The sequence below is a fragment of the Dicentrarchus labrax genome, unplaced genomic scaffold (assembly GCF_905237075.1).
Source record: "Dicentrarchus labrax unplaced genomic scaffold, dlabrax2021, whole genome shotgun sequence".
Taxonomy (NCBI): Eukaryota; Metazoa; Chordata; class Actinopteri; family Moronidae; genus Dicentrarchus; species Dicentrarchus labrax.
This window is the reverse complement of record NW_026136707.1, coordinates 25,251,189-25,265,905: the sequence shown is the minus strand read 5'-3', so window position 1 is coordinate 25,265,905 and position 14,717 is coordinate 25,251,189. Positions and strand designations below refer to the sequence as shown.

General features: G+C 40.7%; 1 protein-coding gene across 4 annotated transcripts in view; it reads left to right on the top strand.

Annotated features, from left to right (window-relative positions):
- The window catches only part of cdk14 (cyclin-dependent kinase 14), a 207,339-nt gene that overhangs the window by 132,260 nt on the left and 60,362 nt on the right, over nucleotides 1-14,717 (top strand). For 3 of the 4 annotated variants that reach the window (XM_051407316.1, XM_051407318.1, XM_051407319.1), the window contains 3 exons: nucleotides 2,513-2,576; nucleotides 7,075-7,107; nucleotides 8,188-8,236. In XM_051407316.1, the coding sequence (XP_051263276.1) occupies nucleotides 2,513-2,576; nucleotides 7,075-7,107; nucleotides 8,188-8,236 (146 nt within the window). The remainder of the gene's footprint in view (nucleotides 1-2,512; nucleotides 2,577-7,074; nucleotides 7,108-8,187; nucleotides 8,237-14,717) is intronic. The other variant, XM_051407317.1, reaches the window with a different exon arrangement.

Below are 14,717 nucleotides of genomic sequence, written 5' to 3'. Positions count from 1 at the left end.
AATGCAAGCCGACTTCAGCTCTGTGGGCCAGATTGAGATCCTCTCACATGCCCCCTCATTCCCCCTACGTCACCCCTGCAGCACTGCCACAACCTTTCCTCCTCCCCCATAACTCATCCTGCCCACCCCTGTCTGCAGAAGACTCACTCATCCTGTTATGATCCTGCTCATCCAAGCTGGAAGGTGCAACGCTACATTGAACAGTTGGCCAGCTCTCCTCAACAGGGATCTCAAAGTCTTCATTTTGTCCCTGTTTCCCTGGTTCACCCCTGTATACAGTGTATGTTATTCTTGATATGAAAGTAGATCTGCCCTTGACAGTCATCCACAGGCCCCCTCTGATTGTCTGGGCATGTTGGTTGTAGAGCAGTGGCAGTTTTCAGAGAAAGAAAACCCACAAAAATATGAGGAGAGTAAGCAACTCAGGCATCAACATGTGGCTTACGAGAATAGAATAAAATGATCAGATCCTCTGTAGCTGTAGAAGTTGTTGCTTCTTCTTGATTGTCCTGCAGGAGTATTTGCATATTTAAGCCCCCCCCCCCAAGTCAGAAACCAGTGTTTCTTCTTGTCCCTACAGTGTGCTGTTTGAATGCTGTCTGTGCAGAGTTTGACTCTAGAAGGATGGAAACTTTTGTAGAAAGTTTCTCTGTGCTCATTGAACATCTGATTTTAAGGGGAGGGGCCTACCAGCAGGGTTTGTGACATTACAAATAGTTAGGAAGTCAGTCCTGGTCCAGTATCAACTTGTACAGTGTGATGTAGAAACTTGAAGCCACCAGTGCACATCCACTGAGAATGGACTTTACAGTGAAGTAGGAGACATCTTGTGTCCAGCAGGAGAACTTTAGAAATGAACAACATTTGCATATTCACAGATTCTGGAATTTATAACGAGGTAGAAGGAGGAGATGACTTTTTAAAGATTTGAATGTGGAAATTATACTTGGCTATAATTGTCAGAAATGGAATATAATATTCATAGGTATGTTTTCATTAGTGTATAATCACCTGAAAATAAGAATCATTGTGTTTTGTTACCTTAGAATGAGCTGTTTATCTACAGAGGGAGAAGGTCCTCTTCTACAGAATCATCCATGTTGAACCACCATGTTTCTACAGTAGCCCTTTTTTTGTTTGTTTTGTAGCCACCATGATATCTCCTACACGCTTGGAAGGCGAGTGGTATTCAGTTGTTTGCAGACTGTTACTTCCCTGCTAGATTCCACTAAGTCCTACACAATGGTCCTTTGAGTAAATGGTGTTTTGCCAATGCAGGCATATTATCGTCTCTAAAAGCACTAGTAGAGCTTTTGATAACAGAAACAGAGGTAATTACTCACTAAAGAATGACTGAATTCCTTTCTTCACTAATGCAGTCATTTAACACCCTTCACATCTGTAAACCAAAGTATGCTGTCATGTGTTGAAATAATTAATGATATTCTCCCAGAACTGTAATAGTGTAGATTAAGCTGATGACACTGAATGAAGTTCAGTAGCTGAGCTTGCAAACAGCAGTGTCTTTGTCCCTGACTGCTCTTATTGAAGTCTCACTGGGTCCGCCTCATAGTGCTTTACTGCCCTCTAGTGGCTTTGTTTCATTATTACATCAACTATGACTTACATTTGTGTCAGTAACAGGCCAACATAAGCTAAACAAGCCTCTGACCTTTTCTGAATTCCTCTGGTTTCCATTAAATTTCACTTTGGTCATGTCCCCTTAACCACATCAATTTGTAATTTCTTACATGGGATGTATGTGGTCTCGAATCGTATTCCGTAATTCCCTCAACCTTTACTTTCATTCTCTTGCTTTGTCTCCCAGCCATGCAAACAAAAGCCATCTGAAACAAATGTATCCCAGTGATCCCACGACCCATTCCACCGTGTGTTTGCATGCGTTGTGCTCTAACATTGCAGTAGATATCCAGCAGTTCTCTGAGCAGCTACTCTACTGTAGTGAGTGTGCTGCAGATCAGAGACAACTTGGCAATCTGGAAACTATTATGCTGCTTAGCTTGGATGGATCATGTGGAAGGCATGTCCGCTGCTCTGGGTTTTGTCATCATAAACCCAGGCTGTGTGCGTGAGAACTCAGCCAGCCTTTCCATAAAAGATGTACTAATCACGACTATTGCACAAGCATTTTGTGCTGGAAGTTCAAATGTGTCATACAGCCAATCGTGGTGGAGTTTCTCTATTACATGTGCTCTAGTTTTAGTTAGTATATGCTAGTCGTTGAAATTGAAATGGATAGAAATAATAGTAAAATATTTAATTGGTGGGAAACTTGTGATGAATTGATGTAGCAATGTGGTTGATTCGTTATTTTGTGTCCCTCCTCAGTGCTAACTACTTTATTTTCCACTAACCCAGAAGGTCACATCGAAGATGGTGAATTGGGTTTTGATGTGCATGGAAACTGCTGGAGTTCATCTAAGAAAAAAAAAAGAAAAATGTATCGCTTCACTCCTTCACTTTGTCCTCTCCATTCTTGGTGTTTTTTCAGGTCCTTGGCACCCCATCTGAGGACACCTGGCCTGGCGTCAACTCTTTGCCTCACTTTAAACCAGGTGAGACCTGTGACATCATAAAGCAGTGACTACATTCATTCCTCACTAACTTCTTCAACACTCACGATCAACTGAATCACAGTTAACCTTAGACCAACATACAGAGCACAGGATAGGCTAAGTGTTAGCATGCCAGCTGCTGTCTCTCAACAGTGTGTATGATTAAATGTTAGCAAGAAGCCAACAACATAGTATATGCTTAATGGTTAGCATGGAGCCTATTATCACTCATCATTGTGTATGGTGACAGAGACCACACACAGACGCATGGAGCCTGTTGGAATGCTGTCGGGGTCTCACATAGGGAATCTTATTAGTAGGGATATTGATGAATACTGTGTTATGTCCTGAATTATGGATTTCTCCTTTTTATAATTTTGAATATTAGTTTAAAAATAGCTGCTCTGGAAAGCACTCGCTGCTGCTAGATTCTTGGATGCTAATACTAACATGTATCACTTCTGTATGTAAGTGTTAACATATAATTACATATAGGCTCCATAATAGCACAGTGTACACAATGATGATTGACAGCAGGCTCTATGCTAACACTTTAGCATACACAGTTTTTGAGGGAAGCCATGTGATGTACCAGGGACACATTTGTTTATATACACAGCACTCCAAACCTGACCATCAGAATGAACCAATGGGACAGCCTACCAAAGGCCCACTGTACTCCATTAATGCAGCAGCAGCAGCAGCAGCAGCAGCAGGGGAGTGGGGGTGGCAGCTCTGCCAGGGCTGCCCTGCCCTCTGGGAGCTCATTAGGGCTTTTTAGAGCGAACATGAATAGAGGGAGTGCAGATTAGTGTTAGCTTATGGAGGGAAGAAGAGCTGGAGTGGAGGACAGGGGACAGGCGAAGATGGACATAAAGAGGGTTAGAGTGATGGTGCGGGCAGCAAGGCATCACAAAGCTATGTGACCCAGCCTTCTATCTCCAGTGGCCAATTAGGGACCAACTGGGGTGACTCTCATGGTCACATGCACGCACAACACATACAAATGTAATCTCTCATCCTGGGGCCATGGCGACAGTTGGTTCTCGTTTGCCTCTCATGCACTGTGTTGAACAGCTGTGCAGCTGTCTGAGCAACACAGACACACACACACACACACACACACACACACACACACACACACACACACACACACACGCCAGACACACACACACACACACACACACACACACACAGAGACACACACACACACACACACACACACACACACACACACACACACACACACACACGCACACACATGCATCTGTTGTGATGTCTGCAGATCTGATGCTGTTATGGCTGCACTCCTAACAAACACAGGAAGAGTAAAACTTAACCACATGGTGGTGCTCATAAAGCATCACAAAGCCTCAGAATGACAGGAGAAGCCCAATCAGAGTGCGCAATAATCAGAGGGATATAATCAACACAGGCACATTGTGAGTGATTTATCAGATCATTCTTGTGGGTTGAAAACTGGGATGGGATGTTTTGTGATAATCATTTTGTAGTAAAATAGAATCACCACATAAAATGGAATTATTATCTTCTGCTAACACATACAAATGCACTTGTTTGACTGATTTAAAAAAGCTCTTCTGAAGGTTACCTCCTGGTTAGAATAAAGTTTATTCTGAGCTATTCAGAGTTCATCTATAGTGATAATACCACAGTATTCAAACCCAAAGCAAACTATGAGGTTTGTTGTTCTTTACATTATCTGAAAGGGTCTGTGGGTCTTTTTTAAACTGTGTTGAAAAACCATCCAAATAAAGGTTAGATTATTGTGAATTTATCTCTGTTACACATTGGAAGATTTAAAATGGTGTTAACCAATAAATAGTTTCCTGTTTTAGCCAAACTATACATCACATGTGCATGTGACGAAAGTAGAGTAGAAAATGTAATATATGATATATATATCTATATATATATATAGATATATATATATGAATATTTTTATGTTATAATATACATTTTTATTTGCTTCTAATGGAGCTCTTTAGTGAGCACAGGAAAGAGAAAGGATGTTCTGTTGGTCCAGTGTCAGTGGTACAAATAGATAGTTACTGAATATTCATCTGAGGAATTCACTGGATGTAGATTATTCTCTAGATATGGAAATCATTTGTTGGAGCTAAGTCCTTGATGAGTTCTTTTCAATATTCCAATAGCCTGATATTTGTTGTCAAGAATCAGATACTGTGAAATCTAGTCCAGGGGCTGCAGTGAGCAGCAGATGGCAGTGTTGCATCAGTGTGGAAAAGTTTCCACAGCACCGAGCCCTCCTGAGCTGACTGCTCTCTGCACACATTTCCAAAACACGCTGCCTGTATCACTCTCCTCCTTCTGATTCATTACATTTCCACTATTACTTCTACATGCATACTTTTTGTATTTTTTTTGTTTTGTTCCATCCTGGCCTTTGCAGTACATCTTTTAAGTTCTGATTCTAACACAACAGTGTGGTTTGACCTCAGAGTAGAGGTACCACTTATCTTTCACATTTTTGTGGTAACGAAAAGGTTCCACAGATATTTCCTCATTTGCAGCCATATCTCGCTTTAGTTCTCTCCCTCCACTCTACTCTCTTGCTTACTGATATATTATGTTGGGCTTTTACACCGCGTTCCGAACTGGAGCACTTTCATTCATCATAGAACATAATTGTAGATTATACAGTGGTGTGCAGACAAGCAGAAGAGAAACCTCCAGTTTTGAGCTTCAATCTATTTGTCAGGCGTTCCACATGTCCAAAGTATTTAGAACAATTTAAATTTGAGAACTCCAGGGGTTTTGGAGGTACTTTTCAGTGACCTTGAGCGTAGCATACATTTATTTATTTTTGCATTTAAAGTAATGTTCATTGATTATTAATCATTGATAATATATAATGGTATACATTCTCTTAGATATATTCCTCTACCACTACATTTTGCACGTCTTAATAATATATAAATTGAGGGAATTCAGAGAAAGATTTACATGTTTGGATATGGAATTTATTCATTAATATTGCAATGTATACATATATAACACACCAGCTAATCTAGATTGACCTGCAAGTGTGCTGCTGTGCAGTTGAGGTAACATATAAAGATAAAATAAACAGCCTACATGTATCATCTTATCATTTCTCTTCCTCTCACCTTCACTCTGCCTGTTTCTGGGCACTCTGGCTGCCAGCCTTCACCTCTGGTACCCAGGAAGCTGTGTCCAGTTCAGGCCAGCCCTGACGCTGAACTGTGTGACTGGACCCACTGTGGGCTGTAGCTGGCAGGCTGAAGGACGAGAACTGAAAGGCAGTCGGGTGGTTGGCGAGTAGGATTAAGCTGGCAGTGCGGGAGGCGGGCCGGCTCGCTGGGTGGCTGGCGAGCTTGCGCGGTAGCCGGTCAGTTGGCAGCCCAGCTCAGACTGCGTGTCCACATGGCAGTTTTGGCCGAGAGTAAGAGGACAGTGCAGAGCCTCGCACGCTCACAGCATAATAAACATAGCTGTGGAAATATGGAGAGACTGCCTCACCAAACTCCTCTCAAAATTCTGACAATTTAATGTGGTCTGGCTTTGGAGCAGAAGCACATAGCTCATACAATATTACTCAAGAGCATTTCTGAAATGATATGAGCCACTCCTTAATTTGGCGAGCTAATGTACAAAGTATTGCAGGGAAACTTCAACTGTTTGATTTAGTTTTCCTGCTGTCCCATAGTCATCCTTAAAATAAGTGTGGCTGACACAGCCAACAGGCATTCTAATATGGCAAAAGCAGGAAAAGCACAGGTGTAATTGATTACATTAATTATGGCTACATTCCTTTAAAATGATCTGACACTCTTGTATGGCTTTCTCAGACACATAATTGAACAGCACACTGTTAATGTTATTAGTTACTCCTGTCCTTTTCCTGCTATCACACGATAAAATGGCTGCTGTGAGAAAAGGTACATACATATCATTTAAAAAACATTTTTATTTTACCCAAAAGTGACAGCTCTTTTTTGCATGACAACATCATTATGTATATTGTATAAACAAACTCAGTCATTTTGTGGGGCTAAGACTGATTCTGTTGTTTTGGTTAAATGGTTGGCTCACTGGAAAGGCTCTGCTACACTAAATGGAACTGAGCCTTAATTATTATCATTGGTAACACCTGTGCTTACCCTACCAACTCATGTCAAAATGGCTGCTGTCTGTTTAATGAGTTGTACAGTTAAATTAAGTATATAAATAAGAGACCCAAATAACAAACACATAAAGGCTGGTTGCTAAGCTATGGACAGGTGGAATTACCTGCACTGTTATGGCTCACATTGTAAATGAACATTTTACACAGCACTCAATACAACAGTACACACACATATCACTTTTTAGCACAACTGCTGTTTTCATTCACTAATTAAAGGTGCTGTAAGTGTATTTTTGTCAAAATATACATTCTGCACTAAACAGAAAATGTATTTTCTGCTATCCCCTTCCGACTTTGTCCCAACAGGAGAGAGAAATCCACAAAGAGGCGGTCTTCAAGGTTAGGAAGCAGAATTTCAGACGTGGGGTGGAGGACTGACAGGAAGTTTGCTTACAGCACCACATTTTCCACGTTCTTTTGGATTACTGTATCTTCCTGTAGATACTTCTTACATGTATTTCAAATTAAAAGCCTTTGAGGAACGAAAGGGATAAACCCTTTGAGGCACTGTGGTTAGATTTGAGTGTTTATTGACGGTGGATAAACAGCAGTTAGGTGGAAAGAATAGCCAAGGGGGAGCAATAGAATAAGTGATTGAAAACTGTAGCAGCAACGTGGTGAGTGCATGTGAGACATCACTCTGTTGTTGAATTAACGCAGTGGGAATGTTGTGCTGAATTCATCTGGAAAATGGGTGAATAAGGAGAAAGTTTTGAGTTTGTATGCACAGCAAACAGTGTCAACAGGAGCAGATCAGAAAACAAGGAGGCTGCTTACTAAAATATGATCAAATTAACTTATAAACAGGCACATTTAGTCTCTGAAGGAGGCATGTTTCAAATACTGGCCTAGTTGTCACTAATAAACAAATAAAGGCCCTGCCACAATTTGAGAATTTCCAGTATGTTATATGGTATGAATGTTTGCAATTAACCAATGAAACATAAAAATGCCATGTTTTTATAATGGAATTTGGCTGTGTCTAGGGGAAACACTACAGATGAATAGGATTTTTTGTAACTAATAGATATCACCATGAAACTTCCCCAGTTTATTTCTGACATTTCATACATTCTTACAAGTTTTCTAAAATTGTATGTTTAGATTTGCAAATGAAAAACTTTGTGTTGTGAAAAGACACAAATAGACTAAGTGTAGTGAAATAAACACCTAATGTATATGCTGGGCATTTCCTTATTAGTATAATTATTATTCCTTATTATTGTAAAAGAAGACATATGGAGGCCAAAATCTCAAATGTGACCAATGCATTGCTCGTTGGGTTTCGCCAAAGTTTAGTTTGGAGACGTTTCAGAACAGTACAGCGTGTGTGTAACTTTAATGTGATGAGATAAATGCACATTGACCAGATACAAAGTTCAGTGACTGAATTCTTGGTTTGTTGTCTTCTCATTACAGACCGTTTTACAGTGTACAGCGCGAAGAAGCTCAGACAAGCGTGGAATAAGTAAGTGATCTCCTCAAATAACAGTTTGTCATCGGTGTGTGTGTGTGTGTGTGTGTGTGTGTGTGTGTGTGTGTGTGTGTGTGTGTGTGTGTGTGTGTGTGTGTGTGTGTGTGTGTGTGTTTCTCTGTCTGTGTAACTGATGGACTCACTGTTATCCTTGCTCTTGTCTTTAAATGATCCCGTGGGTAGTTCACACACCCTTCCTGCTCTGGGACATAACACACATACGGCAGGGAAAAGGGCACCGTGGTGGCACAGTTGGGGCTCCCACCCTCCAGATGTGCGCCACTGTTTGCCCCAGGCATACATCTGGAGGGGCTGAAAATCACGGAGGGCAAAGTGGAGTTTTTGTCTGTTTTCCTCAGGGAGTTTGAAAGCAGCACCAGGCAAAGTGATTTATGTAAAACTCCAGCTGTCTAATCAGCCCGAATCACAAAGTATAGCCGCTTTAGCGAAGATCTGCTAACTAAAGCCCTCGTCATCACACAGCACTGGTAATACCTGGGTTCCTCCTGTGATTTATAATAATTACATAGGTCATCTGTGTCCTCAATCCCAGGAGAGTCTGGGTAGAATCTGCTTTGCCTGTAATCTATAAAGTAAGAATTACACCGCAAATTACTGATCTTAATGTGCCAAAATTCCATCTCTGTATGAATCAGCATCTTTAGTCATTTTGGGTTGTATTTTCCTGACCCAGGTCAAGAACAGCAGAGCCTTCAGTGGAGATATAACAATCTATTTCTCTCTTTAACAATCCTTTTAATCAGTATATTTGAATGAAATGCTTTTTTATTTATCCTGAGCCTCGCCTAACAATACAGAAACTGCTGTTAGGTAAATGGACAACAAATGAAAAGCAGAGTAAACGTGCGTCGAAGTGGATTTCCCCCTCCCTGTCTGTCCCCTCCCCAGTCTCGTGGCCTCGCTCCAGTCCAGGAGGAAATAAAAATGTGAAGAAAGAAAGTGAGGTGGAATGTTAATGACCATCACTTCCTCCCTGTGAGCTTTCATCCCAGGCCAGGGAACGATGAATTCGATATGAACTGGTATGCGCTCACTTTGTCTCCGCCCTGAGAGTTGGCTCACCCCTTCACACCCTCCTGTTTCTGCTCGCAGTCAGCCACTTCTCTCTGCACTGTTTTTCTTCCTCCAGCTGTAAAAATGTGAATGATTGATGTCCAGTGAATGGGTCGGGGTTTATAGTATTTTGATGTGTTTGTGTACTTTGATATTGGAAGTAAGTATGGTAGTGAGTGACTGTGGAAAGCAGTTTGTCCTCTCTCTGATGGAAATGAAGCAGTTTAATTGATTACTTATGTAGGGGAGAGTCGGCTTCGGTCTGTCTGTTTTCCCTTGCTGCGTAAATACCATCATGACCATATCGCGTCAGCATGTGGTCAGTGCAGTGCTAAACATCCCGGAGGAATATCAGCAGGATTCATCCACTCTGCAGGGATTCATGGCTGGAAATCCAGTTTAGCACAGTGGCTCCCAACCTTTTTCATTAGGAGACCCCCTTTCTATCATTGAGTAAAGTGACGACCCCTGACTGATAAACTGCACATGGAATACAATTACTGCAGGAAGTTTGTGTAAAATGAGCATCAGTGATTTTGTTTTCAGGATATTTTTAAGAACAATTCTCTGTATTTTCTTTATTTTTAACAATCATACAGACTTAATAGGCTTCTTTATTGACCAATTCAATGTTATCTTCTCCCTGACACTATTGTTCAATTAGGTTAATACTTTTTTAATACAGGATGAGGCTGTTAACAGAGACTGAAGGCTCTGTGCATGTAGCTTGTGTTCTTACCAACCGACTCCAGGATTGGAAACCACTGATTAAGCACAAAACATGTCAACATGGTTGTCTGCATGCATCTGTTCTTCGTTAGTTAGCATAGCTTTCACATGTCATGCATGAATGCTTGTTCTTGTCTGTGAGGATCGCCATAGCAGACCAGTGACCAGCAGCTCATTTGGAACACGTTACATTTCCAAAAAGCATGCAGCCTGTGGGCCAGTAAGTGTGTTCAGTCAGATATCATCAAATGAAATCAGATTAATGTCGTATAGTGTTTGTACAACTTCCATCAATCTTCAGTGCCAACAAGGAAGGATAGAAATGCACCAACTGGTACATCCTGTAAGTTTTAATAATATCATTATGTTTTACACATTATCTTAACACATCCTATTTACTGCTGTTTTTTTAGCGGTGTTACAACTGTAGGTCATGTTGTTAAAATTAAGACTTACATGCACTTTAATTGTAATTGGTTTATGACAGGAGATGCATGTTGGCAGTTTGCCTGACAATACTGCATAGGTAAAACGTTGCTGAATGGAGAGTAAACATTATGCCGACTCTACTTTACTTACTCTCTCTACTTTAGGATGAGGCTTTGAAATATATTATCATGATTCTTTTTTACCAGGTTTCACATAATGGCACATGTACACTTTTATTACTCTTATTGCTACTAATAAGGGTAAATATAGTAATAGTAAATACAACCTTTAAGTACTGCAATTGCTAGTTGATTATCTAAGACCAATAGAAGATTTATCAGCAACAATTTTACTGGTTGATTAATAATTTAAGTCTTTTGAACAAGAAGAAATATTCTCTGTTTCCAGCTTCCCTATAATGTGAGGATGTGCTGCTTTTTACATCAGTATAAATTAAATATATTTCATGATTTCTTCGTTCGGTCAGATAAACAGGACATTTGATAAACTCATCCAGGAATCTTGGTACTTGTGAGGGACATTTTCCACTGTTTGAATTTTTTTCAGACTAAATAATCAAATCATTTTAAAGATAATCAACAGATTAATCGATGATGAAAATAGGTTAAGTTAATAAGTCAAGTTTCTAAAATTAGAAAAAGCCTTCCAGTGTCCACAGTAATTCTGATGAGAACAAAGCAGGAAGTCAGGTGACATTGTAGAGTCTGCACAGGGAGGAGGTCGGGCTGGATGGATGGGACAACAAAAAGTTGGTCTTCAACACGAGAAGACTGATGTTCATTTCCTGTTTACAACTGACCATCAATGTTGTTGTTTTTTAAACCATGTGTTTATTATTGTTTCCATGGTGACAAAGGTCAAACTCAAACCATTGTTACAGATTTTAAAGAGACAAACGATGTGGTCCTGCTGGTAGACGCCAGATCAGAATGTCTGCATGTCATTCCAGAGTACATGGACAAATTACAGCCCAGACACAATCACAGTCCAATCCCCTGGTGATCTGGGGATTGAACAAGCGACCTAACCAGTAACAAGTCCGCTCCTCCCAGATTTTATTTTCAGGAGCTGTTAAGCTAAGTAAGAATACATTTTGGGAAAAACGCTGCAGGGCTCCACAATAGGGATTGCCCACTTGTCCGGGGCAGTGGCACTTCAGGCTTATGGTAAAAGAGAATGAAACACATTGTTTTTTCCAGAGTTGATGATGGAAGTAGGCAAGTGCTTGTTCAGAAAACTGGTATTGGTTTGAATCCAAATCCATCCAGAACAGGCATTGATAGAGACAATCACTGTCACTTGCAATCGTATGCCTGGCTGCCAAAACTCATCTCATTAGCAAAAGCATTCTTGATCTTGACTCTGTCTTTCTCATTTGGTCTTGACTCGACTAGTCCTGGTCTTGGACTTCTCTTGCACTACATCACTGCATTTTTGCATTTAAACTTGATACATTTGAAAACATTGAATATTGACTGCCGGCATTAAAAATGTTGTCATCAGCTCTCTCTAATCAATATCTGTCAATCACTACTGTAAACAGAACTTGACATCTGTGATATAGTTGCATGCTAGGGCCTGTTTGCCCTGCACAGTTCCAAGTTGCCCTCACAATACCCCCATCATAGCCCAGTGAGTCAGACACGATGAAAGCTCTTCACCGGATGTCTTCAGACAGAAAACACAAAGGCTTCTCTTCCAAAACAGCTCGTGGTTTTTGCTTTGCTCAAACAGAGACTGCTCTGCCACTTTCTGCTGCGGTGGGGTGGACAATACAGGCAGGTGGTTTCTTCTGTCTCGCCCTCCACCGGGTCATCAGTGTAGTTTTTCTGATAGAATACCGTGAAAAAGCATGCACCACTGAGGAAGGAATGCTTCTAACTGCCGTTAATGTGTCATCACCTGGAGCTGTCTGATAGTTTTAGGAGATGCTATCGATCTTACTGCTGATGTGTGATTATTCACTCGGCCTAGCTGACAGCGATAGCAGGAAGGAATGTGCACCTACTGTACATCAACACTTTTCAAAGGCCAGCATGCTCATATCCAGGTGATTTCACACGTACACATATCTCCCTGTTTGTCTCTATGCCTGCAGAGAAACCACAAAGCAAAGCCAAGTCAAGCTGAATTCACTTACAGACACACCCCACTGTTACAGAGAACATAGATTCTGGGGGCTTCATTGGGGATTTATTTCACCCCACTGGCAGTAAAGGTTTAGGGGAGGTACTTCAGTGATTAAGTGTTTCATTTTCATAAAGCTGAGGGACTCACACAAGAAAGATTTAAAAAAGAAAGATCATAATTAAAGCTACAAAGGCCGAGATATCCTGACTTTTTAGTCCCTTTTCTTTAGACATATCCATATCAAGTGAATGCCTACATGATGCAAGCTTTTTATTCCAGTCTGTAGTCCTCAAGTCCAAGCTGAGATGACATCATCAGGGGTTATTTTCCCAGACCTGACCAAGCTCCTCCAGAGCAGATATTATACAACAGTTTTCCCATGACATATAAACTGACCTTCATGTGAAGTGCCCCTTAAAAGGACCAATGTGTAGAATTTAGTGGCATGTAGCAGTTTAGTTGCAGATTCACTGATTTCACCCTCCCAATCTAAGTGTATAGGAGAAACTAGAGCCAGTATTTGGTTTGTCTGTTCTGAGCTACTGTAGAAACATGGCAGTTCAACATGGCAGACTCTATGGAAGGCGACCCATGGCGTCTGTAGATATGAATGCATTCTAAGGTAACAATTCTTATTTTCAGGTGATTATACACTAATGAAAACATACCTATGAATATTATATTTCATTTCTGACAATAGACCTTCCTCAATGTTACACACTGGACCTTAAAGCAACATTATGGAAGAATTATTTTGTGTAATTCACTTTATATGCCACTGTGGTAAATATGGAAAGCTGTACATGCACATTTATTATGATTAACTTACTTGTGATCAAGCCAGTCAAGAACTCTGCTAACACAGCCAATCATCAAACAAGTGCAACAACACAAGCAAGCCAGCTAATATTACTGACCAGTCCAACTGCAGCCTTTTATTTCACAAAGTTCTCGCCAACAACTAAAAGCCAGTCCAAGATCTCTTATCCTGCCTCTTGCTCAGTATCTTTCTCTTTTTCTCTTCTTATCTTCCTCCTTCATCTCTGCCGTTATGTCTGTAGAGGCTGCTGAGCCCAGTTATGTTGCCTGCTTGTCCGGCTCTGGTTCTGGTGCTCATTCCCACACCACTAGTATTCCCTGCTTCAGGCCTGAAAACTTCCTCCCAGCAATCCAAACCTGTGCTCCCCCAGTGCTCCAATGAGCTCCCAGTCCAACTAACTGAGTTAACTAGTTAATGGCAGCTAAGTTATAGTTAAAAGCAGTAAGCAGCTAACGTTAGGAACATGCAAAGCTCTCTGTCCATGAAAATACTTTGTAAATCACAATGACTTGGGACAGAGCAGCTGGAGGACATCACATACATTTTTCTAAATTTCCTCATAAAATCTGATCCAGTTTCACCAAAATCAGTGACATAGTTGTTGATGTGTGACTTACTGTCAAAAATGTAGCGTTATGCACTTGTTCCAACCCGGAGACATACAGTAAGTTACATAGTGCAAGAACAGAGGCACCATCATTCACCCTATTACTACTAAGCGTGCAAATGACTTTGAAGCTGTTATTTTAAGGTACAGAAGTTTTATAGTATTACTTTAGGAATGATGATACTCTGTTTGTCCCTCTGTCTCACAACATATCTATGTAACCCCATATTGATGATCCCAAGAAGATGAATTGTGTTCATTTTGTCCTCCTTATCTTTCCTCTAGTGCCAACATTAGACCAAAATTGATGGACACCTTCAAGCTCCCCAGAAGATAACCCCTTCCATTTTACACACTAAATGCGGACATTAACTCAGAGACTTTGCAGTAAACAGTCTGAGATTTTTGTTTTTTTGGTACAAAGCTCTACTTCCACTTGGCTAACTCTGATGTTTAGTCTGTCCAACATTCTACATTTGTCATATTGTTTTGTCTTCTTTTAAAGTTATATTCTTGCATCAAAACCACATAAGCCCTGGAAAATAAACAGCCTAAAGTGGGGATGAAGATGTTTCTTTCAGATGCTTTGCTGTTGAACTGGACTATGGGAGCTGGGGTGGTGCACAAGTTGGAACATGAAAAAAATACAGCTGGCTGCTTCAAAC